This window comes from Stylophora pistillata, chromosome 9 (genome assembly GCF_964205215.1).
Source record: "Stylophora pistillata chromosome 9, jaStyPist1.2, whole genome shotgun sequence".
Classification (NCBI taxonomy): domain Eukaryota; kingdom Metazoa; phylum Cnidaria; class Anthozoa; order Scleractinia; family Pocilloporidae; genus Stylophora; species Stylophora pistillata.
In genome coordinates, this window is record NC_142527.1 from 23,042,518 (window position 1) to 23,067,300 (window position 24,783).

Here is a 24,783-nt window from a genome sequence, read left to right on the forward strand (position 1 = left end):
AAAGTGTGCAGCAATTCCTAGGCGTTGTTAACTATCTAAGTAAGTTCTTTCCCAAACAGAGTGAAGTGTGTGAGCCCTTACGCCAATTAACATTGAAGGAAACGGAGTGGTGCTGGCTTGAGGCCCATGACAGAGTTTTCCAGTTTTCATCAGAGGAGTTCAAAAACCTCAGTAAGAGATGGGGCTTCAAACACATCACATCCTCTCCTAAACATCCGCAAAGTAATGGAATGTCAGAAAGTGCAGTGAAGACAGCTAAACGTCTAGTAAAACGTGTACTGTTCGCACATGAGGATGCTTATCTTTCCCTGCTCGACTTGAGAAATACACCTACACAGGGGATGACTACAAGCCCTGCTGAGAGGATACTAAACCGTCGGGAAAAGACACTCTTGCCTACGTCTCAGAAGCTCTTGTAGCCAAAACTAAACCATTCTGTACCCCGAGAAAGAAGTATGATCAAAGATAAGCAAATAAAGTACTACAATGCTAAGGCCAAAGACCTTCCACCACTAACCACCGGACAGGCAGTGATGATAGAACCTGACAGCAAAAGGTACCTGTGGTGCAAGGCAACAGTAGTTGGCCGGAGCGACAACAGACCCAGATCCTACGAAATAGAAACTGATACTCGGCGGGTACTGAGCCGAAATCGCAGACACTTAAGCTAACCCCGCTTAGCACACCTCAAGACGAAGGGGATTAACAAGGCTCTCCAGATGCAGAAGGTGAACAGGAACATAGACAACTTACAAAAGGAGTTGTTTCTCCAAAAGGTCAGGACACCCCGTATCTAACACGGTCAGGAAGGGCAAGCAAGAGACCCTCTTACCTTAAAGACTATGTGGTTTAGCATAAGAACATGGAACATTTACGGTCATTTTTTTCGGTTGTTTATGGTCATTCGTTTCTGCTGTTTTACAGGCTATAGGACAATAAAGCTTTTTTAAAAAAAAAAGGGCATGTAACAATGTATGGTATTATTGGCAACCGCTGACAAGTCGGCGGGCTCAGAATACGTAGTTTGTACGTTCTACACGTTGGCTGACATTAAAAGATCGTTATATTCAATCTTGTTCAATCCTAAGCTTTCAGGATCTTTACATTGTCTATCCTTTCTGGCTCACCCAGGCTGAAGTCCTGGCATTCAGTGTAATGCCTGAGCACTTCTGAGATATGTAACATACTTAGCTTTTCACTCATAGTCCATATAGGTAAGTGTTGTCTATCCTTTCTGGTTCACCCAGGCTAAAGTCCTGGTATTCAGTGTGATACGTGAGCCCTTCTAAGATATATAACATACTTAGCTTTTCATTCATGTGCCATATAGGGAAGTGTTGTCTATCCTTTCTGGTTCACTCAGGCTCAAGTCCTGGCATTCAGAGCAATGCCTGAGCACCTCTGGGATATATGACATACTTAGTTTTTCATTCATAGTTAACATAGGGAAGTGTTGTCTGTCCTTTCTGGGTCAGCCAGACTGAAGTCCTGGCATTCAGTGTAATGCCTGAGTGCTTCTGAGATATTTTACATATTACTTAGCTTTTCATTCATGGTTAACATAGGGAAGTGTTGTCTATCCTTTCTGGTTCACCCAGGCTGAAGTCCAGGCATTCAGTGTAATGTCTGAGTGCTTCTGAGATATGTAACATAGCTTTTCATTCATGGTCAGTATGACGGATGCTAGTTCAGTCTACATTCTACACCCAAAAAACTTAGTATTATTTTTATTATTATTATTATTATTATTATTATTATTATTACTATTATTATCAGGCTGACCAAGGTTTAGGCACTTATCAGAACTTAGATGTACTCTCAAAGCTTTTCAAAAACACTGACACAGTCCAAGCATACAGTTTTTATCCATTCGAACATTACTTCCTAACTTCTCAGACCAAGAAAAAAACATTTGACTCTCGTTCTTGCTTTTAAAACCATTCAAGGGAAGAGAGCGCTTGAGATTGCTTGAAGCTTACAATGTTAATTCATTAAGCTTGATTTAAAAATGGGCTTGTAAGGCTAAGATTTACTTTTAAAGCACTGCTTCTGTTGTTCTAATATTTTCATTGTCAGTTAATTTTATAAATCATGAACCCCATCCAAATCGTCGTCATTTGTCTTGACCTCTTGCACCAGATAATATTCCTTCGACTCGTCCACTTTGTCAAAGTCAAAGTATTCAACTTCCTGATTCATCAGCTCTTCCAGTCTTCCAACCAGCTCATGAAAACTCGGCCGCTCATTTAGATCTTGTTTCCAACAGTCCAGCATCAAAGAATAACTAGAATGAATGGGGACATCAATGAGGATTACTTCTTATAAGGGTCAACGACAAACGATATCCATTCAGTAAAAGTAATTAGGTTATATTAACTGAGTTTGTGATGTAGAATGACCATCATGGAGAGTTTCTATGGTGACCTTTCCAGCAATAGCCCTTTGTAAAAGCGAAAATAATATAGTAGTGACGACTTGAAATTTCCATGCAGTTTCATGCATCTAATTCAAATAATGTTTGACTCGATAAAACTCTTTTTGCGCTAAAGAAACCTTAGAGTCCTCAGCTAAAGAAATTCCGAAAATAAATAAATCGAGTTTGTTTACCAAGTGCTTTCTTCTCTCCTATGAACAAAGGGATGGTTAACGTTGATCGCCTATCTCATCTTGTTGTCATAATTAGTATAAATTATCATAGGTAACGTGAGACCACGAGGTGGAAATAAACATGGCAGTTGTGTTCTAGAATCCTAGTGCTCTCTGTTCGCCGCTTACTACTCTTTCTCCTTAGTCAACTCTACAAATCAACAGTTAATACTTAAAAGCTGCAATTCTTTAAAAGACAATAAATAAACAAAGAAACGAGCGCGAATAATTCTCGCTAAATAGACAAGTTATACACTTGAGCTTATCACAAAAATTATAAAGAGAGAAAGCGTAAGAAGTGGATCGAAGAACTCTATAAAAGCTAGGGGTTCAACAAAAAAAAATCAGTTTTCTCGATCGAACAAGCTATCATTCCTCTACTGAAATGGAGACCACTCGTCGGTGAGGTAGGGAACATACGAGGTTAGTAAGGGGAGTCTTTTTCTGATTAACAATATTTTGGAAATTGAAGAAAAATGAAATCATTCTAAGAGATATACTTCTCTTTTCATTGTGACTAATCTTAGAGACATTCGAAACTAAGTTAGAGGCAAGTTACGTACACTAGATCTGAGCACAATTCAGGTTTCTCCATCCGGTGTCCGGTCTTGATAAATCTCATGAGTTCTGCATTAGTCAGAAGTGGATAAGGTGAGCCTCCTAAACAGGTAAATAAATAAATACAATGAAGAAGCATAATTAAAGGTTTAGGACCTGACTGAGCGGAGGACTTCATGAGGGGTCCTTGGTATTTATTGATTCAGTTATATGATCGTATGCAGCTCGGTGACAGAGTTAAAAAGGAATGAAGAAGTGAACGAAAAATGAAGCATGCAGTATAAGCTATTTTGATCTTATTACCAACAGTTGCAATTTCCCACAGAACCACTCCATACGACCACCTGAAAAGAATTAAAAGTTATTGAATAATAACAATAATGTATGTGGACCTGTGTATAGATGTGCTGTGGTAAAGGTTTACGCGCGCGATTCCGGATCGAGATGCATTAGCTATAAACTGAAGCCTTCTAATACACTTGGCTCTCCTTGGTAACCGTCGGCAATAATTGGTCTTCGATGCAGAGAAATAACAAAGGAATATCGGAATTGTTGTTCCTTTCAGATGAAATGGAGAAATATTGCGTGAAAGAGATGAGAGAAAAAGATGCGTTAATATGCCAATAAATAAATGATGCACCGTCAATAGAATTTATGACTGGATACTGAATTTGTAATGAAACAAGGAAAAGTTACTAACACATCGCTTTTAGAAGTAAATATCTGTTCATAAAGGGACTCAGGTGCCATCCACTTAACTGGCAGTTTCTTCTGCTTCTGTACCTCATACATTTCATGATACACTTCACGCATCAAACCGAAATCAGCAATCTTGAGTCTTTTACCATGACCGACAAGGATGTTTCGTGCCGCTAGATCTCTATGAACGAGGCCTTTCCCAGAAAGATAAGTCTGAAGAATTAAAACATATTTGATTCAATAAAAGAAACAATCACAGTTGGCTATCAGGCCCCGGTTGTTCGAAAGTTAGCTAAAGCTATCTACTGGACAAATCTCTATCTGTTAGACGGCACAAAAACTTTTTGCTATTAATTATTCGTAGGATAGTGAATAATACATTGCATAGCTCCATCCATTGGATTTAGCTATCCAACCGATATACAACAGGGCTATGGTGACAATTTAAACACCCGGGATTTGATGAGTATTTACTCGTCCAGCGACCATGATTTGTAAAATTAACGGGCAATACATAAGACGCCAACATGCAGGAACAGATCACTTTGTGGGCGCTACATATATATTATTCGGACGTTTTGGAATGCAGTATCGCTGAGTATTTTTAAGAGTCGTGTCGTATTTTGACAAGCCCGTAGAGCGAATCAAAATAAAAACAACGAGTAAAACTACATTATCTTTTTTTACATATGATGCACGATCCTCGAAGTAGATAGCGCTATTTAAGCAATAGCGAAAATCAGACCTGAAAAAAATCAGGCCTGTACGGGATTCGAACCACTGACCTCTGCGATACTAGTGCAGCGCTCTACCAATTGAGCTAACAAGCCAACTGGGAGCAGGCCGTTAAGTTGATTGGGCTGGTCAAAATACAAACGCGTTAGTGCGTTATTTGCACTATACCAAGCACAGCTGGATAATAAATATCTCTTATCAAACGTTCTGTTGTGTAGTGTCGCGGAGTATTTTTTAGAGTTGTGCCGTATATTGACGAGCCGTTAGGGCGAGTCAAAATACAATTAACGAGTCAAAATACTCAGCGATGCTACACAACAAAACGTCTAAGAAGAGATTTATTATCCAATACGCCAAATTGTTATTTCATTGTGGATTTCTCCAGATGTTCTTTGGAGTACAAATACCGCGATATATTTGTACTCGTTTTGGGCGTTATTTATACTCTACGAAGCACATTTGGACAATAAAATTGATCGCATAGTTCCGACAGTATTTAGTCACAATTTTGATTGAGCCTCTTTATTAAATTGCGGCAGACGCGCCGACCCAATGCTTGGCCTGCTGGACCTGGTTTGCAACTTGGCAAAGTCACTGTGTTATTAATCAAGATGCTTTATTTTCAAAGTGCCCCATTCCACCTAGGTAAACCTGAAATAATGTGGAGAAGTAACCAGCAACGGACTGGGTAGTAACAACATTCATAGTCACTTAATTTTTTAAAGTTCCTTAAATATTATTCTTCAAAGAACTTTAGAAAGTGCTACATTGCATGCTACAGGGAGTAAGATGCGCTGCAGCGCAATGGTGTTTCCAAACTTTTGTTGCAAACAGCTTCCTCTTACCATGCCTCCTGCTATCTGCCAGGCAAAGGACAATAAATCAGCTGGAACGAATGACTCACAATCAACGCTGCACTCTTCATCTGTCTTGCCGGACGTTCCAAGTGCTCCCTCGGCTTCCGCAGTTGAAAAAACCACCAGTGGTATTTTACTTTCATCTGTTGCAGGTTGACCTAGGACATCCCTTGGATGGGGAGGTTCGGATACGTCCTCTGGTATCTCTCCCTTTCCATCACTTTCACCTTTAGTCTGCATTTCTCAAAGCAAATGATAGTAAGCTTCATGTAACCTGTACCCCAGTATGCCTTACATAAACCAATGTATATAATTATGAAACAATACTTCGTAGAAATATTAACGAGGGGAGATGCTGCTACAAACCTCACCACATGACCAAATAAAAAGAGAAATACATTTTCTGTTACTATGAGAAAATGTTGCAATGTGTTTGGCAAGCACTTTTTACCTGATCAATGGATGAGCCGAAGAGAGCATTCCTAGATTCTGCGTACAGATCGTTCTCTTTTGCATTGCTATCAGCCGGGCTTTTAATCTGAGCAAAGAACATTTGTTGACATTAAATGATAAATACAAGTTGTTTTAGTAGAAAATAGATAAATTTTATTTGAAAATATCATCCAAAAAAAAGATCAAAGTGTACAAGGCATAATAAAAGTCATTATAAGTCCATTAAAGGAAATCTATTTCGAAAAGATATACAGAGCCCTTAAGGGTTAACGTAAATGGTTTCAATGAAAAGCAACAGTGACAATATACAACCACCTTAATCCATCACATTAGATATCCGCTAAGCTTTCTTTGATTGTCGTGCTTTTCAAAGCGGTATTTTTACTCCCCATGTTGTATTAAGAACTCTTTACATTCCATTGATTTTTTTTGTTTATCTCGTTACCATGTTCCCACCAATATCTCCTTTTTTTCCGCATATAAACTTACACATCCCAAAATTCATCTTTTTGTTCTGACGAGGTACTCACACACGAAACGACAGCTTCAGAAACTTTATGGTGGTTAGTTGGGATGATCAGGTCAATTGGTAAAACTAAACCCTCCAGTAAGAAAATAATTCAATTTAGAGTCTAAAGACACTTTTCGTTTTCTTAACTGTATCATTAGTTTTGCACATGGAATATTTGCATTCCACCAGAGTATTGGGATTACTTCAATGTCGTTCAGTTTGTAGACGTTAGCATTCCACAAACATTTCAAATCGTAAGAGCATTCTTACATGAACCGTGATAGGTTCGACTCTAGACAAGGTGACTTATGACCTAAACAGGTGGGGGATCCAATATATGTCGCCCGATCAGCCGACTATTGTTTTACGAAAATTACCTGAGATCGCTTGCTTCGAAGCCAATGAAGCAAATCACCATGAGCCACGTACTCAATAACCAGGAGGAAAGGTTCGGTCGTGGTCCAACAGCCGAGGAAACTCAAAACATTCCGATGTTTACCAACTTGCTTCATCAGGTCTATTTCGTCCAGAAATTGTCTTCTCTGCTCTTCGCCGGCATTTTCTTTTTAACAAAAGACATATGTATTTGTGATGACTGTGCAGCATGCACCACTTATGTGCAGTGAGCACTTCGAAATTTTGAATATCATACGGCTTTCTGAAAACCTTAGAACGATTCCGGATTTTCCGTTAACATTGCGTAGAGAGAGCTTAGAAATTATATTTTCCCGGAGGGAAGGTACTTACCTGACGGGGAGATGTAGTTCTTCGAACTTCCTCGCAGACTGATACGAGCAATACTGGTACAGAGCGCGGCCGAGCGCGGTCTGAGTACCACATTAAAAAAAGTTCAAGGCGTTCCTTGCTCCCTCTGAGAGAGTAGCGCGAAGGTCACGAATGACAGTAACAGGGAAGGGAGGAGATTAATCCGACTCAGGTTGGAGAACAGTATTGCTCGTACCAGTCTGCGAGGAAGTTCGAAGAACTACATCTCCACGTCAGGTAAGTACCTTCCCTCCGGGGAAATATAATTTCTTCTTTACTCCCTCTCCGACTGATACTCACAATACTGGTGCAGTTACTGGCATGAGTATCCCGTAAACCCGAACAAGAACCAGCTTTAATAACTGTTCAGCTAACTATGACATAAGCAGTACTGTAAATCTTACAGAAATCTAGGCTCCAGAGAAACTCCCCCACAAGAAGGGGAGCTGTAGACATCTGCTCAGTTTTTAAACAAACTCAGTCATGACACTGAAGGTCAATAGGGAAAGCATAGTCTGGAAAACCTAAGGTCCCACACCAACTAGGCCAGGAAAACTACTGAATACTGTGTCCCTAAGATAAAACAACAACAATGAACTGCCTGAAAGTTCCTCAGACAGTTAATCAGGCAAAACAGAAAGTACTGCTCTCGCAAATTCCCTTTTGTCGGGTGATCGCTGGTAAAATTGCTTAAATTTCTCCGAAGACGACCAGTCTGCTACCAATATAATAGACTCCAATGGGACCCCCACATGGGCTGCGCAAGAAGTAGAAGCACTCAAAGTGGAATGACTCGTGAAGTGGGAAACAATCCCTCCTAGCTGCATGGCTTTCCCTAGCCACCTTGACATAGTTTGACTTGTGATTGGTTTAAAAGGCTTAACAGAAGAGATAAGAAGGCGGGAAGAAGTCCTCCTTGTCTCAGTTCTGGAACGATATTCCTGTAAAATCTGAACCACACAAATCTTTGGGTTGTTTGGGTAGGCAGACAAATATATATTTGTCTTGGAGAGTGACCAGGCCTCGAAACCTTCGTGTGTTCGGCTAAGGTGAACTCCCAGGAGTCATTCTTTATGGATACATAGTTCAGATCCAGCTTGACCAACTCGTGTGCCCGAGCTGAAGAATTCAATGCCAGTAGGGCAGCTAACTTGAGGGATATATGCTTCAGGGCAAGACCACTTAGAGGATCCAAGTCTGCGAGAAACTCAAGCAAGTATTTCACATCCCAGGTTGACCTCAGCCGAGGAGTGGGTGGCTTCATGCAAAAAATATCAGTATAATATAACTTATTATATTATTTAAAAAATACCCTTCATAAAACGAGATACCACTGGAAGATCTCCAAGTCTAGTCTGGCAAGCTGTCAGATGCCCTTGTGAAATTGCAGACATACACTGCCAGCGTCCTATATTGTAAATACCGACTAGTTGAGAGTTCTGTCAAGAAAGTCAAGACATTTGTAACTTGAGCTGAGAAGGGACACAAGTCTCTGGAAGAACACCATTGGACCATGCTCGCCAAGGACCCCGGTAACGCTTTTTGGTGGACTGGGACCACGATGCCAGAAGGATATTAGTCACCTCTTCAGGGAAACCCGCTGCGTGATAGGCTGTCCTGAAATCGGCCAGACAGTCATGTTGAGTGACTGCCACAGGAGATGAAATGCCTCCGGATCGAAAGGTAGCAACAGCAGTGACCTCTCCTTGGAAAGTGTGTATGGTACCTCGGTCAGCATCAGCTGGATCTGAGCATACCATGGCTGCCCCGGCCAGTTCGGGGCAACCATTAGGGCAGAGATCTATCTCTGGAACATAAAAGTGTTGAGTTATGTCACTGAAGATATCCTTTCGAAGCATCCACTCCTTGTGGGCATTGAATTTCCTGGAGCCTGTGTCCGGTTCCATAATCAACACTCCTGGTAAGTGACGGGCTGTTACCCAGGAACCTCTTGACAGCTGGAAGGACCATAGATCCAAGGCCAGTAGAGACAGGGTCGGTGACCGAGTGGCCTCTTCTGTTCACATACGCAACTGCCGTGGTGTTGTCCATCTCCAGAAGATTATGATGAGGGAAAAGTTGGTCCAGACCCTGGGGTAGTGACTGAGTTCCTTACCCTAGGAATGACTTCAAGGCAAGAATCTCTCCCTTGAGTTCCAGGCAATTTATGTGCTGATCCGCCTCTTCCACACTCCAGCGGCCCCCGGTTGTTCTGCCCTGGCAGGTTGCACCTAACCCCTGTAGAGACGGATCGGTCCTGATGGTGAGGTCGAAGGGAGGAGAGATGATGTCCTGGCTGTTGCAAGAGGGTGGCGCTGGGGACGTCCACCATGTTAGGCCCTCCAGGGAAGGATGAGGCAAAGGTATCTGACACATCAGTCTCCACCCTAGACGGGGGAGAAATAGAGCCTGCTGCCGTTGTATGGCTCTGTAATGAAGCGGTGCCACCCATAGACCTGACCGGGGTGCGTGGCTCATGTCGCCTAATAAGCTTGACAGCTCCCCAAGCGAAGTTGCCTGAGACTCTAGTATTTCCTAGCACGCCTCCTGAATCCGATGGATTTGTTCCTTGGGCAGTGCAATGGACATTTGAGTCGTATCTCATACAATACCCAGGAAAACTAGGCGATTCATGGGGGCTGGGGAGCATTTCTCGAGTCTCATTATCAAACCCAGGCTGGACAAAAGCCTCCGTACGTAATGGAAAATTTCTAATAGGGTATCCTTCTGATGATGAATCAGGAGAAGATCGTCGAAATAAATTACTGAACGTATCCCCTCTGTGTGCAGTTTCGCTATAATGGGACGGAGGAGTCTTGCGAAGACTTTGGAAGCCAGTGAGAGGCCGAATGGGAGGCAACAGAATTCGAAAGTTTTTCCTTCGAACTGGAAACGTAAGTATTTCTTCGATACCTGGTGGAGTGGGAATGCGAAGTAGGCATCCTTGAGGTTGAATTTCATCAGGTAATCGCTCTTGCGGAGGGGCGAGCGAGCCGTGCGGAGCCCCTCCATCTTGAACTTCTCTTTGGGAAGAAATCTGCTCAGTGCATACAATTGGGCGAGCTCTCCACTGACGTGGGGTTCTGACAAAGGGTATCTTGTACCCTGAAATAGTTTGAAGGATCCATTTGTCTGTTGTAAGAATGTTCCAGCTCGTCAAGAAAGTTCCAAGTCGGTTTGCCGTTTGATTCTCCGAGAGGAAGAGGGGATGAGCAGGTGACGGATAGTCAACTGCTGGTGCTGTTAGCCGACAGGTTGGAAGCTGAGGCGCGCCTGGCTCCTCCACTGGTCCTGTTTTAGTTAGCAACTGGGCGATCCGACTTGTAGGCCCACGTTCTTTTCTTGTCTGCTCCAGCCTGTTGTCCCCTTCTGAAGAAGGAGTCACGAAAGGACTGGGACCGACCTAATGGTGCTTAGCCTTCCTTCGGCTTACAAATCAGTTTGGAGTTAGATGCCTTGTGATCATGCTCGCTCTTTATTTTTTCATGAAACTGGTGAGGGAACAGATGCTTATCTGTTGGTATGCCCTCACGTAAAGTCCGTTTCCTCAGATCAGTCAGGAAGTCGGAGAAGCGACGCTGCCGCCAGATATTCAGACGGGCATTGGCATCGCCCAGCATGATGAGAGCATCTTGTAACATCTCCCGAATGACATCAGGATCTGACCGGATTGGCCTGGCCACCGTGATAAAGGGACCCTGTTGCTCAGAAACCCCTTCGACAAAGGCAAAAACATCGTTGGTCTTCTGATGGCCATGTACTTTCCTGATTTCTTCCTTCATGCCTGCCTCCATGGTGGGTGCACGCATGAATCCGTCAGCCCCCTTAATCGGGGGGTAACTGGCTGAAAGCTCCTTCCATTTATCCTTGGTCAAGGCCTTTGTAAAAGCTTTGGTGGTGAGATCTAGAAGCTCCGAAGAGAGCTCAACATCATCTTCTGTTGCATAGAAACGTTCACCCCTTGCGGAGGACCCTGGGGTTTCCTCCTCTGATTGGGAACATCGGTTGTGAGGCTCTTACTGGAAGGCTCTTGCGATGCAACAAGGCCACCAGAAGAAAGAAACTTTGCCAGAAGACCCGGCTGAGACTTCGCAATGGACACCTCTATACGCTTCTCCAACGCAGGTGAAGCGACCTCCGCCATTCCAGTCGGAGCCGACTGACTCACATTTCCCTAAAGGACAATAAAGGCGGTCAATGACACATGCCTTTGGGATATTAACATCGTCGGTGCGAAAGGAATCTACGAAAACATCTCGCTCAATCCGCTGAAAAGAGTTGCCATCTTCTATCAAAGAGGTTAAAAACATAGAAAACGAAACACAACTTACGTTCTCTGATGTAGAATCAGCCATGATGAGCACAAAATGTAGAGGAAAACCTAATAAATAATTCATAAAATGAAGATGTGGTCCACCGTAGCACGCCACGGACGAAAGAGGAAGGAAGGAACGCTTTGAACTTTTTTTAATGTGGTACCCAGACCGCGCGGGGCTGCGCTCTGCACCAGTATTGCGAGTATCAGTCGGAGAGGGAGTGAAGAAGAAACAAATCCCACTGTCTTGTTAAGCGTTTTAGGAGTTACGAGCACATTGATAAGACTACATCTTTGCCTTTAGCTATAAGCCTTAATGTAAGAATGTTTTTCCCGAAAAAATTCTCTGATAGACTCGAGCTTTGGCAAGCACCACATAAATATCTGAAAGGAAAAGCTCAAGATAATTAGCGCGCCAAAAATAACACAACTTAGACCACATAAGTGAACTAGGTTCATTTCTTGATATTGTTAATACTTTCGCAACTTTCTGATGGAGTTTAAACGGTAGATGAACATAAGAATGAAATGGTAATAATGACATCGAACTCGATCGTAGTCATACTTACCATGAAGTTCTTTTACTGCCACAATTTTTTGTCGCCTCGCCTCACCAATAGCGTCATAATTTTTTTTTAGGTAATCTAATCCGTCCTTTAGCATCGCCTTATGAACTTTCCCAAATGCTCCCTCTCCTAGGTCCCCAACAAATTCTGTTCTTAATGGATGAATTTCGCACTGCTCCAAGACATGAACATCATTGACTGTCCTTAATCAAAATCAATACACTTTTTTGAGTTTAGCGGCATCATAATCCTTAATCCGAAAACAAGTTTACTTCCGCATCAGTTGTAAGACAAAGCTGGTCTCCGCAAGTAAGAAATTGATGATTATAACGATATTAATGAAAATTATCACACTAAAGAAATCGCCCAACAGCTCAAATTTACTCGAAGATTATATTCCTGGCTGGAGCAGTAATGATTTTGTTGGTCAAAATAGAATGAAGTGTTAGGTCTGGGGAGGGATAAATTTAAATTTAAATGATAGCAATTTGAAAGTGCAGAAATACCTTTTGACCTGTTTTGATGCCCGCTTCCTGTAGTAGTACCACACTCTTATGAACAGTAGAAGGGCAACCAAAACAACAACGCCGGCAACGATCAGTGCGATTTGGCTACCCAGATCTAACGGCGGAGGATCTACAGCAAAAAAAATATCACTATCTATGCGGCCTGCGAAAATTACTTAAACGTTTTACCATTTTATTACTTTAGGACCAGTCCTTGAGGTGCCTGTCACGCAGCCATAAATTAGCCTTATTTAGTTTGATGTTCTCCAAGAGAGAAAGGCTTTCCTACTTTTATGTTTGGAACGTTTTGTCGAGTTGATCTCAACTTTGTTGGCTGAGGCAAGATTGTCAGTTGGTGGAGAAATCTTTCGTACTTTTGGAGGAGAGTAAAGGTTATTCAGCAAACCAATTGCAATTAAAGCTTAAAAAACTGCCAATGTAAAAGCTTGTAATTTCCACTTTCAATACACTTGCTCTTTATTTAAAAATCTCCTTGTCAATAACTCATGTGTTTCAAACGAAGTTTAGATACATTCATGAACTTGATATCGTTACCAGTAATATACAATGAAATATATGAAGTTCATATATTTTGAACTGCGGTATTAGATACATATGATACACGATCCTCGCAGTAGATAGCGCTATTTAAGCAATAGCGAAAATCAGACCTGAAAAAAATCAGGCCTGTACGGGATTCGAACCACTGAATTCAGGTCTGATTTTCGCTATTGCATGAATAGCGCTATCTACTGCGAGGATCGTGCATCATACGTATCTAATACCGCAGTTCAAAATATATGAGCTTCATATATTCATTGTATCTGATTTATCACTTTCACGGGTTTATTTCGAATCAACTTAACGGCCTGCTCCCAGTTGGCTTGTTAGCTCAATTGGTAGAGCGCTGCACTAGTATCGCAGAGGTCAGTGGTTCGAATCCCGTTCAGGCCTGATTTTTTTCAGGTTTGATTTTCGCTATTGCATAAATAGCGCTATCTACTGCGAGGATCGTGCATCATACACATTGATGAATTGTCAATACCATGATATCCAATCATTCTCCGAAAGATTATAAAGTCGTCTGTCCTTTGTGACTGCGATGAAGACAGATCTCCACCCCCTAGCTCATTCCAGGCCCTGGCCTGAAACTCATAGGTCGTGGAGCAATTCAGCATAAGTTCCATTTGGTTGACTCCCTTATCTGTTACATTAAGATCTGTCCAAGTGTTGTCATTATTAATTCCTTTTTTCCTGTAGCTGATTGTGTAAAAGAGTATCGGGCAGCCAATGGATTTAGGTGAGGTCCACTTTAGTGTAATATTACATCCTGAAACTTCTCGGTTGACTATTTCAGGTTTACCAGGACGGTCTATCATTTTCGTGAAGTAGAGCAAGGGTATAAAACGTAAAAACATAACGTTAGTGTGGTAAACACGACTATTACGTTACCGTTTTTGATTTACAATGGACTAAAGATGTATCGCGAATGATCATGTAAGAAATCAACCCTAGATTGCAAATTCTTCCGATGGGCGAAAGAAAAGAGGTTTGGATAGCTCGTTTCCTTTCGTGTCTTCAAGGAATAACGTAGAATAATATGAAACTGAATAATCATTATTCTACAACACTGTGAAACAGGCTAGATAGTAGGAAGAGAAAATAACCGTATCAAGTTTACACCTGCTAAAGAAATTGTACCTGCTAGGTTTGTGAATGTTTCCTTGGTGTCGGATGGCAAACTGTATCCAAGTCTATTTTTTGCAAGTACTCTCACACGATACTTGGTATATTTCTCTAGCTGTGTAAACAGACATGTACTTGTTTTGGATATGTTATATAACGTGCAGTTACTCCAATCTTTTTTGAGATCAGCCTTTGTGATCTGTGCTAGGTATCCGATCACAGGATCTCCTAATGCCCCAGGTTTCGGAGGACTCCACGTCACGTTGAGAGAGTTACACTCTCCCGAAATTGGAGGATGCAAGGTTGGTTTATATGGAACATCTGACAAAAGAAATTGAAATAAGCAAGAAGAACGCCCAACGAAAGTTCAACCTCGACTTCAGTAAAAATGGGTGCCTAACCCACCCTAAATTTAAGTAAGAACATTGTTTATGTTTAATCAAGAAAATGATTCCCTTTTCATATCAACCAGATTTTTTCCAAGAATGATCTCTTATAAGAAATGAATGATTAAAAGTTCATCCTGAAATACTGGGGAACAAAAGGCACCAATAGTAATCAATACAATTGTGTAACTGCCCTACCTTGAGCTGTTCTTACTTTCCAGGCTGAGCTGTTTTCACTTGGTCCCACCTTGTTCCAAGCCGCGATGATTATTTCGTATTTTTGGCTATATTGAAGCTGTAGTTGATAACTTGTAACTCCCGAGATGTTTATTTGGCTCCAGCTCTCAACAAGTGGTTCTATCACTCTGAAGTAAACGGAGTACATGTTAATATTGCAATTGTGATATTCAGGATGTCTCCAAGTTACAGTTACATTTCTTTCAGGAACTGTTGAACCATTGGATATAATCTGTGGTGCATCAGGCCTACCTAAAAAAGAAGAAAAACATAACGTAAGGAGCTTGAGCTAGGATAAGAATGAAAATCTAAATAAACGGCCATATTTTTATCACAATACACTTGTTTTAGTTCGTGTTTGTTTTTAACCCACCATCCATCCATGCCTTAACCGTTCATCTATCCATCCATCCATTCATCTATCCATCCTTCCCTCCTTCCATCTATCTATACTTCTATCTACGTATCCATCCGTCCATACATACGTACATGCATCTATCCACCTATCAGTCATTCCGTGCAGCCATCCATCATTCCAGCCATCCTTCTCTCCATCCATCCTTCTTACCTCCATCCATCTATACCCCATCCCTCCATCTATCCACTTCGGCTACATCACTCCAGCCATCCTTCCATCCCTACAACCATCCTTACTTCCATCCATTCATTCCCCCATCCCTCCATCCGTCCATCCATCTATCCATCCTTTATTCCATCAATCCATATATCTATTCATCCATCCATCCACACCTCCATTCATTCATTCATCCATCCAACCATTTTTTCCTTCACCCAGCCATCCAGCAACCCAACCATTCATCCATCCTTGCAGCCGTGTATCCTTCCATCCGTCCTACCTATGCGTTCAATAGGCTTGAAAAAATTTTGGAAGAAAATTATTCTCACCTCTGCACGGACAGTTTTTATCGCATGCTAAGAGGAAAGGTATCACTTACCTACGCGGTCAATGAAGAATGTACGATTCGTCCAATTACTGAACCCCTTCCGGTTTAAAGCTCTAACGCGAATATTGATTGGAGTTTCATTATTGTCAGTGAGCAAACCATTGAAGAAACATGTATCATTTGAAAGGAAGTGACTACAGTTACGCCAATCACCACCTTGCATTCTTATCTGGACTTGGAAATCTGTCACTGAGCCTCCCCAAGAATCAGAGTAAGATCGCCTCCAAGATATCTCCATTTCCCCACATTGCCTCCTTTTAATTTTCGTAATACTTGGTTCAAAAGGTACCCCTTTAAACGTAATCAGAAAAAACGCTAGTACCTACATTGTGTTATTCTGATAGGGAAGCAAATCAGTCATCAACAAAAAAAACTCCAAAGCTATTACCATTTTCCGTTGGTACGGACAGCACAGACTTCCAACTGTAGTCGTTATGTCCCCGTTGATTCCAAGCAAAAACCATAATGTAGTAGTTCTCGCTGCAGTTTAACCTGAGACGATAATCCTTTACGTTTGACCTTTGCAAATTAATCATATTCCATCCGCTCCTTTCGTTTCTGAAGTGAATTGTATACCGAGTTACTGGGCAGCCGTTGGGGGTGGGAGCATTCCACGACAGGTTAGCACTGCAGCCAAATGGAATCGCCTTTATATTAAATCCACCTGGAATATCTGCAAAGAAATAACGACAATTACTAATCATTTCAATGGCTGTTGATACCTTTTAAGGAATTTTAATTTTTGGTTCAACTTGATTTAATGTAGCGTTACACGAAAGTAATAATACAAATTTCTTTGATTAAGTCGGAGTGAAGCACATAGAGGAAGCCTACCAAACAGATAGGCTCTTTGCAAGACTTGAGCACGTGATCAACTTTCGGGAGACTCAAAACAGTTCACTTTTAAAAATGTTGTTGAAAGAGTATTTTAAAATTAGGTAGCCTGAGAAGTTTCAGCCGTATATCTCAAAAGTACCGATTGCAAAGGTCGCCGAAAGGTAAAAGCATTTGTATGAGAAAAACTACTTTTGCCACCCAGTCACGCTGACGTAGTTTTCCATACAAATCCTTGTAAATTTTATTAATTTCAAAACTGTCGTTAAATATTTCCCTCAAATTGCCTGTTTTGAATTAAAAAGGAGATATGAGCCCCGTAATGCTTAAGGAAAGATTTCAAAAGTGAACTGTTTTCGTAGTTACCGAGAGTTGATCACGTGATCAAGTCATGCAAAGAGATTATTTCTTTATTTCTCAAAGCTTATCCTATGGAGCCTAGACTATATCACATTTCCTTTAATTTTTCTTTGAAGTTAGAAACAAAAGAAATGCCTAGTTATAGCTCAAAAGGTGTTACCATAAGAAGTTACTGAGTGAAAGTTGCAGCGGGTCAGAAACATCCATTATAGAACCTCCAATGAAATTACTGCAGCTCAACACCTAACGGGTCTCAAAGACACGTTACTAAGGTCGCTCTATTATTTTTGCCGTACTGATGATATTACATTCCATATTCCAGAAGTGCGCCGATGTTCGTATTTGTTAGTTCTTTTAAACTGAATTGAAAAAAACAGGGAAGAGCGAACAACGCCATGATATTAAATCAACCAATAAAATTTGATTCCCTCGCTTACCTGTAGTAGTTGCCAAAAATTCTTTTTTCCAAGGACTGATAACTGTTAACGAGCTATTGGAATATTTAGCTCGGATATTGAATTCATAGACTGTGTTCATCTGAAGTCCGTCAAATTTGTGTGAGTCTACTTCCCTTAGGACACTAACGTTCCGCCTCGATCTTTCATTGATGGATCTCAATGTAAATTCATAACCATAGATTGCATTGGTTTTAGGCTCTGTAGTGGTCGGGGGGCTCCACTTCACTGTTATGGCACTTCCACAATCGGTTGACTCTGAGCTCAGAATTGTTGGAGGCGCTACCGTTCTAAAATCCACTAGAGGATAAATTATACGAAACGAGATTGCCTTGCTGATTGGCTAATATATGGGCGTTGGATGAACGGATTGACGGGTTAGCAAATCAATGGAGGAGTGAGTGGGTGGATGGAAGGATTAATGGGAGAAAAAGGGGAGAAAAGATGAGTAAATAAATATCGGAACTTAGTCAACAGTACAGCGAAGATATTTCAGAAACATTAATCTTGTCCTTTAGGAGAGCTTTTGTAGAAATTACTTGAAGGTTAGAATTTTTTCAGATGCTTTTGTAGAAACTATTTGAAGTTGAGAATTTTTTAAGGGGCCTTTGACTCATGAGCGAGATATGGAGGGACAATAGCTGAGAAAGTAAACTCCAATTTTTGAGCGGAGCTTTTACAGGATTTCTGATCTGCACGAGAGCGTTAGACGCTGAGACAATGGTAGCGTAAGCAAATGAATATCTTACCCAATAAAATGTCGTTTACCGCGAGCGTAGTATTAGACTGTAGCAGTTCACAAACGTATTGACCCAAATATTCTTTAGAAATTTTGGTAATACGAAGAACTGTAGACCCTTTCGATTGCTGGCAAAAGTTGGGAGGAAAAATGTGATTAGACATGCTGTAATTTCCTTCATTTTTTATGGCATGGCCTTGAAATCTCCACTGCCAGTGATAGAAATGCAACTTGTTGTAATCCAGGCCGTTTGCATGACATTTTAATGTGGCATTTGACAAGCCTGATGTAACTTGACGATATCTTGCAGTAAGCTCAGGAACGGTTGGTGAACCTACGCGAGAGAGAAAAACCACGTTTACTAAAAAATAATCATCGATTTTCTCTTAAAAAATTAAAATTGACGGTATTGGTTTTGCAGTGATAACGATGATAATAATAATAGTTAACGACCAATAAATTGAAATAGGAAAAAAGGAGGGTTAGTTTCTCGACGAAGGGCTAACGCTCGAAACGTCAGCTTTTGTAATTGTTACGGTGGCCAATTTACCACTTCAACTTTGTTGATGTATCCAAATTATTTCGTTACTCCCACCGACGCAGCCCCAAACAGTTTCTTTCGAAACTATCAGCCTTCATTCATTAGTTTCTCGAAGTTGGTTAATTCAAATTGCAAAAAGTTTTAGTAGGTGAATCTGACAGACGTCTGTCACTTTACCAACTTTCAATAATTTCAAATAAATACAGAAATAAATAGATAGTTCATGTATTTGTCTATTAGATAGGTGATTGAGGAGATATAATAAATAAATAATAAATTTTAATTAGTTGTATAGCCCTATTTACATGTACAGATCAATAGTGCTTTACACTGAATAAAAATTAAAACCTTATATATCTAAATACAAATAAAAGATAAATAAAATGATGATGAAAACATTGTCTCACAGGCGACTGATACTTTAATAACACGCCATCTTGTAAGATACTTGTTCTTGGCTTCGCAGGTGAAGTTAGCAGCATGATGTCTGTCGACTTCAGAAAGGTGTAATGATGAATAAATATTATCCTCCTGTTTCTCCTCTTTAAGGGATACTGAATGGTTGAGATCACCATCTTTGAGTTCCATGCCATCCATGAACCACGTCACTGTTGGAAGGGGTCGGCCGGTCACGTTGCAGAATATGACGGCCTTTCTTCCGGAAAAAAGCTGTATAGAATCCTCCGCTACACGAATTGATGGATTATCTGTTCAATAGACAAAACAAAAACTGTTATTCAATTTAATTGTCCTGACGTTTACACGAATTATTCTCGCGAGAATTGCCTAATAAAGACCGAGATTCTTTCCAACACTTGACCAGGAAAAGTTTAACGGCACGAGTTTTTTTTTTTTTTTCAGTCATTGGGCCATCCGTCTGTCGACACCAATACATATACTGTCAAACCTATATTAAGCGGTCACCCACCGCTTAATACAGCTTCCACAGACAAGTAATATTATAAAGAAACGACAAAAAACGTCATTTATACCATAATTGGCCACTTAATATATAAAACTCGCTCAGAAATACAACCAACATTGAATTCGGAGGATGACTCTATACTAATTTTTACAGGAAATATTATTCTTAGGTAAGAGATTATTACTTTATATGTAGTTCCGCTTTAAATGACCGCTCAATTCGGGTGGAATTCGAAGAAAACCAAGGGATTGCTTAATAGAAGTGACCCCTTAATCATGGTGAAAATTAAATTATAGTGTTAACTGATATAAACCTGAGAACTTCGATTCTTCATTGTGTGTATTGGCTATGAGTTTCAATCTAGCAAGATAAAGCTTGAAAACGAAACTTCCGACAAAGTTTTTGAACTCTCACGGCGGCTTGTAGTTTGTAACACGATAAGAAACTAATGTCCATGCCCAAAGGATGCAGCTAGGTTCTTTGAAAACAGATGATAAGTGCATTTCCAAATCCTTTGAGCACCTTGTGGACGAGATTTTCCTACTGAGAACTTAAAACTTTCATTCACTTTTCAAAGTGAACGCACCTGTATCATGACTAATCACGCACCATTTCCGTCAGTCTATTGAACTAGACTTCGCACTTAGTATTCTTCGCTCTCCAAGTTCTCTATAATTTTTGTTTGAGTAGCATAATTAAACAAAGTCGCATTCTGATTGGTTAACGAAGCAAGGTATTTAGCGTGGAATTACGAGTTGAAAAGGAGGCTAAGTGATATTGTTTCGCATCTCTTGTTTCGCGCCCGGGATAAAAACAAACGAAATTATTGCTGTTTCTCTTTTTCTTTTCCAATTTTTTTCAGTTGTGCAATTCAAGGAAAACCTATCACCCGACTCGTGAATTCCGCAATGAATTGCAAAAATTGCGAAAACCGATCTTGCACGAATCGCGGAATTCACTAGTCAGGTAATGAATTTTCCTATATAATTAAATGTAATGTATGTCAATCAATAACTGCTTAATAACAGGTTCAATAATCTAATTTGAAAAATTACCCTTACCAGCAGCCGCGATAACCATTTTGACCAATAGGTTTATCGAAGGATGAAGAGAAGAGAATGAGAAGTCAGAAGAGTAACTCATAAGAATGATGTCTTCCTTTCGTCCCTCTGTGATTTCTTGAAGTTCATGCATATCAATAAAAGAACCTATGCCGACGGCCAAAATGCGAACACCCTGCTTCTTAAGTTCCTCTGCGGGCGCAAATGGATCGTGAGGTAGCGTTTGTACCCCATCAGTAATCAAAATTGCGATTTTTAATACGTTCTTCCGAGAAAATCGAAACACCATTCTTGAAGCCACTTCTAAACCTTTGTGTATCATTGTTCTTGCACCAGGCATAGGCGGAGGGGCATCGAATAATCTAGAGAGGAACACATCTAAACTGAATACCGGGGAAAAGTTTTTTTCCACAGTAGCCTCCTCGCCGAAAAACACTATCGCAGCATTAAGCGTTTCACATCTCATGAAGATTTCCTGAGTGACATTTGCCACAAATCCTCGGACATTCGTATAGATAGGTGCTATACTTCCAGATGCATCCAAAATGAATGCTATGTCTGGCCCATTCCCACACTGGCCATCAACTGCAAAAAATTTTGAAAAGATAATTCAAATAGTTGAAAATTAAACATATGGAAAACATATGAACGTAAAATTTGCCAAGAGTATTAATTTTGTTTTCGTGGAACATCGGCTGAGAGCGGAGGCAGAACGAAAGAAGCTGAGCTTAAAATAACCTGGAAGACGATTTAATTGAGACTGCGAAAATAAGAATTACAACTAGGGCGTTTATTACAATTTTTTGTCTCAATCTGATTTTCTGATGAATATGCCATACCTGAAATTCTGGTATTTCTGAGAAAGGTAGGGGGGAAAGACTCCGTAAGAAAAACATAGGGGATCCAGGAATAAGGAGCGAAACGTTTGTTTTTGATACATTTTTAGCGAGCTAAAGCAAAGAAAGTATTTAGGCAAAAAAACTCAGGAAGTTCCCTTCCTGATATGCCCCAGCTTTAGAAAAAACGCCTAGTGAAATAATATTATAATTCTTTGTTTCCTGCGTTTGGCCAATAGAAGACTATTGTTATTCGAAAATAATTATCATACATTAATTAAATCGCGATATAGGCACAGTTAGGTCCTATAATAACAAAAATTACGGGCACATGCCCTTGTACATACCCGCTACTGCAGTTAGTTGAGCTATACAAAGACAATAAAAAGCGAAGAGGACATTACAACGTTCCATCGCTTTAATCCTCACATGAAGGAATACACTGAAGCAAGATCTGAAAGAAAGAAAACACACGTTTCTAGAGAGATACAAGAGCCCAAATCTTGCGAAGAAATGGAAGCTCCAGTCACATTTGGGCATTTTATCATTATAAGACTGAATGGAGAAGTCAGCATTGCCATTTAGAAAGGAAACTTGAATATCGATACTCCATTCCTTTTATTTTTTTATTAAAAAAGGAAGTAATTCCAAAGCAGGAACTTGATCTGAGTTTCTCAGTATGTTATTAGTCTTTTCCTCTTGGCAAATAAGCACTTTGGTTTCAATTCGCAGTTTACTTTGTTTGCTTTACTTTATTTAATATATATATTTTTTTTTTAGTTTTTGTATGATTTGATGATTTTTGGGAGAAAAACCTTTAAGGGCTACGCTAATCCAGAATGTATTGCAAGGGTAGTGGCCTTCTCAGTATGTTCTGTTTTACAGAAAAGGGAAGCCTACCGTGTGTGCAATGTTATTCGACTAAATCTTTTCAATCCTGATCGAGAACCGGCTTTTTGTACCTCATCTACTTTCTTCAAGTGTCTATGTCTATTGACTGCGTATTTTTGTCGTTGAATTCCGTGTTTGCGGAAATGAAGCCATCGAAAAAAGGTCGTCCTGCTAGATGGAAAGCAGCCGTATTATATTCGATTTAATAAATTTAATAGCATGGAATGAGCGAGAGGCAGCGTCAGGATTTGACTAGAAAATGAGTAGCGGGTCTGCTGCAGAAGCCTGCTACAGCATTTCGGAGGAAAGGGAAATAGAAAGCTACTCTCAGCGTCGGACGGGGAAACGTCGGGAAAAGTTTGCAATCGATCTTAAGCCTAGTCCCATGTAAGGTTTTGAGTTATCTTTCAATCTTGGTGAGATAAAATTCAGGGATACATTTCCACTAAATTTCATCGTGATACTCTTTCATCGTATTTCCAAACATTGTGATTTTTACTTAAACGCGGAGCGTGACAGATAATTTTACGTATAAAAAGGATGACGCTTCTCTTTTAACGAATCCTCTCTTTGCACCTGGCGAATGACACAAGTGAAAAAGTCAAGTATTCGAAGGATTTCGTCTCTTTGTATTGCGTTTGGACGTCAAGGGTCGATTCACTGTTAAACCAGTCGCTTTCATACACTTTTGTGTGTACCCTCTGAGTCTTATATTTCAGCCATGAATAACGATAGTATCGTGGTACAATGTACAGAATGTAGCTGTTTGCCCGTCTTACAAATTCTTCTATTCTTTCTTTGGTTCTGTTCCACAGACAGAAAACCTCGTAAGTATACCTCTTCCAAAGTAGCGGTTTAGTTGTGCTCTGGCTGATATGTACCCTTCTCCTATTTTTCCATGAAAATGTTGGTAAAAGCTACTGCCGTTGTCCGTTTCCGTTCGGTTTGGCATGAGACTGAAAGTATCGAGTTCCCGGATAATAACAATAACAATGGCGCACAAAGCATACTGGTCGTAGTGTGGCCCTTTAACGACGTCCCCAAAATTCTGCTTTATTTCAACGAAACTGGTATTACGTGATTAATCATTAATCACACTGAAGCTGCTGCGACCCCGAATTCCTCAATATCTGTAATTTCGCCAGAGTTTTAGGTCATTCTGATATAAATTTTTGGTTGAAGAACAAATTTATGATTAAAAAAAGAGATTTTTCTAACCAACATAGCGTGTTTTATACTAAGGAGGCCAAGTCAACATTTCTGAAAGTAAACCTCAAAATATCGCTTTGAAAGCATTAGTCAAATGCTAAGGAAATGCTAAACAACCAGATGTTTGATACAATTTTAGCATGCCTGTATTAAGTTAGGTAGTTTTGGATATTCTAGTTTCCTTAGACAATAAGAGGGTTTCCTTTCAATTTTTGGCTGGTGCGAAGAAAAGACGACCGTGCCAAATTTATTTTACGATAACGATTAAGCGTGAACTTGACGGCAAACGGTGAACGAAGAAATCATTGGAAACAAAAATTTTACCCCATGCTTTCAGCTTCCTATTCAGTAAGGTGAAGACATTTGAATTGACTGCATTTATTTTATTTTTTTTTTTTTTTCAATTTTCCTGATGCTGAGTGATGGATTTGGGGTAAAGATAGAAATACTAAATTTCCTTTTTTTAGCTTGTTTTTCAATGTCGTGAACATAATGTGCTAACTCCAGATCATCAAATATTTCTTACCTTGTTGTTCAGTTAAGTAGGTTTATCCTGTGTTGTTACCAATAGATCAAAAAAGTGTGGATTTTCCACCACAATTCTCAGCGTTTGGAGACACCCATTTTAACTTAGCCTAAAGATATATCATTTAGCCCATTATGGTCCAATATTGAGAAATACGGGAACACAAGTTCAATTAAAACAAGCAGGTGACTTTTTAGAGTCTGTCAGTTACTGAGCATGGAAAACATCTCTCCATTGGAGGATCTATCGTACAATCATCAACACAGTCAGTTTCGTTCAACTAGTTGGATATTAAATGTCCATCAGCTATTCTGTGCTTTAAGTAAGGGAATTCTATTTTGCATTTTCCAATAACCTCGTTTCGTCAAAAGCGATCATAAAAGTTTAGAAGGCAAAAGATCGCTAGCGCGATATTGATCATCATGTTTTTTCAATTTCATTTTTCCCCTTAAATTTTCGTTGCAAGGTTCAAAAATTATAGCTACTTGTGTTACCAACTTCGGGACCGGGATGATTCACGT

At 40.2% G+C, this 24,783-nt stretch overlaps 1 protein-coding gene and 1 pseudogene across 4 annotated transcripts; both read right to left on the reverse strand.

Annotated features, from left to right (window-relative positions):
* Positions 1-1,711: 1,711 nt before the first annotated feature.
* Positions 1,712-24,501, reverse strand: LOC148723862 (receptor-type tyrosine-protein phosphatase S-like). Of its 4 annotated transcripts, XM_088733483.1 has the most exons (20): positions 24,263-24,495; positions 21,984-22,090; positions 20,801-21,385; positions 19,222-19,521; positions 18,284-18,607; positions 17,517-17,834; positions 16,274-16,558; positions 15,877-16,176; positions 14,882-15,172; positions 14,313-14,618; positions 13,657-13,983; positions 12,612-12,741; positions 12,109-12,308; positions 6,837-7,021; positions 5,947-6,033; positions 5,484-5,729; positions 3,905-4,116; positions 3,508-3,548; positions 3,210-3,306; positions 1,712-2,284 (listed from the first exon to the last, which is right to left on the reverse strand). In XM_088733483.1, the coding sequence occupies exons 2-20, from the start codon at positions 22,048-22,050 to the stop codon at positions 2,083-2,085; spliced, it is 4,503 nt and encodes a 1,500-aa protein (XP_088589609.1). In that variant the 5' UTR covers positions 22,051-22,090; positions 24,263-24,495; the 3' UTR covers positions 1,712-2,082. The 4 variants fall into 4 exon arrangements, 3 of the variants coding, with proteins under 3 accessions (XP_088589609.1, XP_088589611.1, XP_088589612.1); XM_088733485.1 differs by lacking the exon at positions 13,657-13,983 and having other exon boundaries at positions 24,263-24,497; XR_015991780.1 differs by lacking the exon at positions 3,508-3,548 and having other exon boundaries at positions 2,114-2,284; positions 24,263-24,497.
* On the reverse strand, positions 7,046-9,131 carry LOC148723863 (uncharacterized; annotated as a pseudogene).
* Positions 24,502-24,783: the final 282 nt, after the last annotated feature.

Bases quoted from the DNA above. Each gene is read 5' to 3' on its own strand.
- LOC148723862 (XM_088733483.1), bottom strand. From the start codon at position 22,050: ATGGAACGTTGTAATGTCCTCTTCGCTTTTTATTGTCTTTGTATAGCT. The intron at 5,730-5,946 runs GTAAAAAGTGCT...TGAGAAATGCAG, and splicing joins TCGGCTCATCCATTGATCAG to ACTAAAGGTGAAAGTGATGG. The intron at 3,307-3,507 runs GTAATAAGATCA...TTACCTGTTTAG, and splicing joins GTGGGAAATTGCAACTGTTG to GAGGCTCACCTTATCCACTT.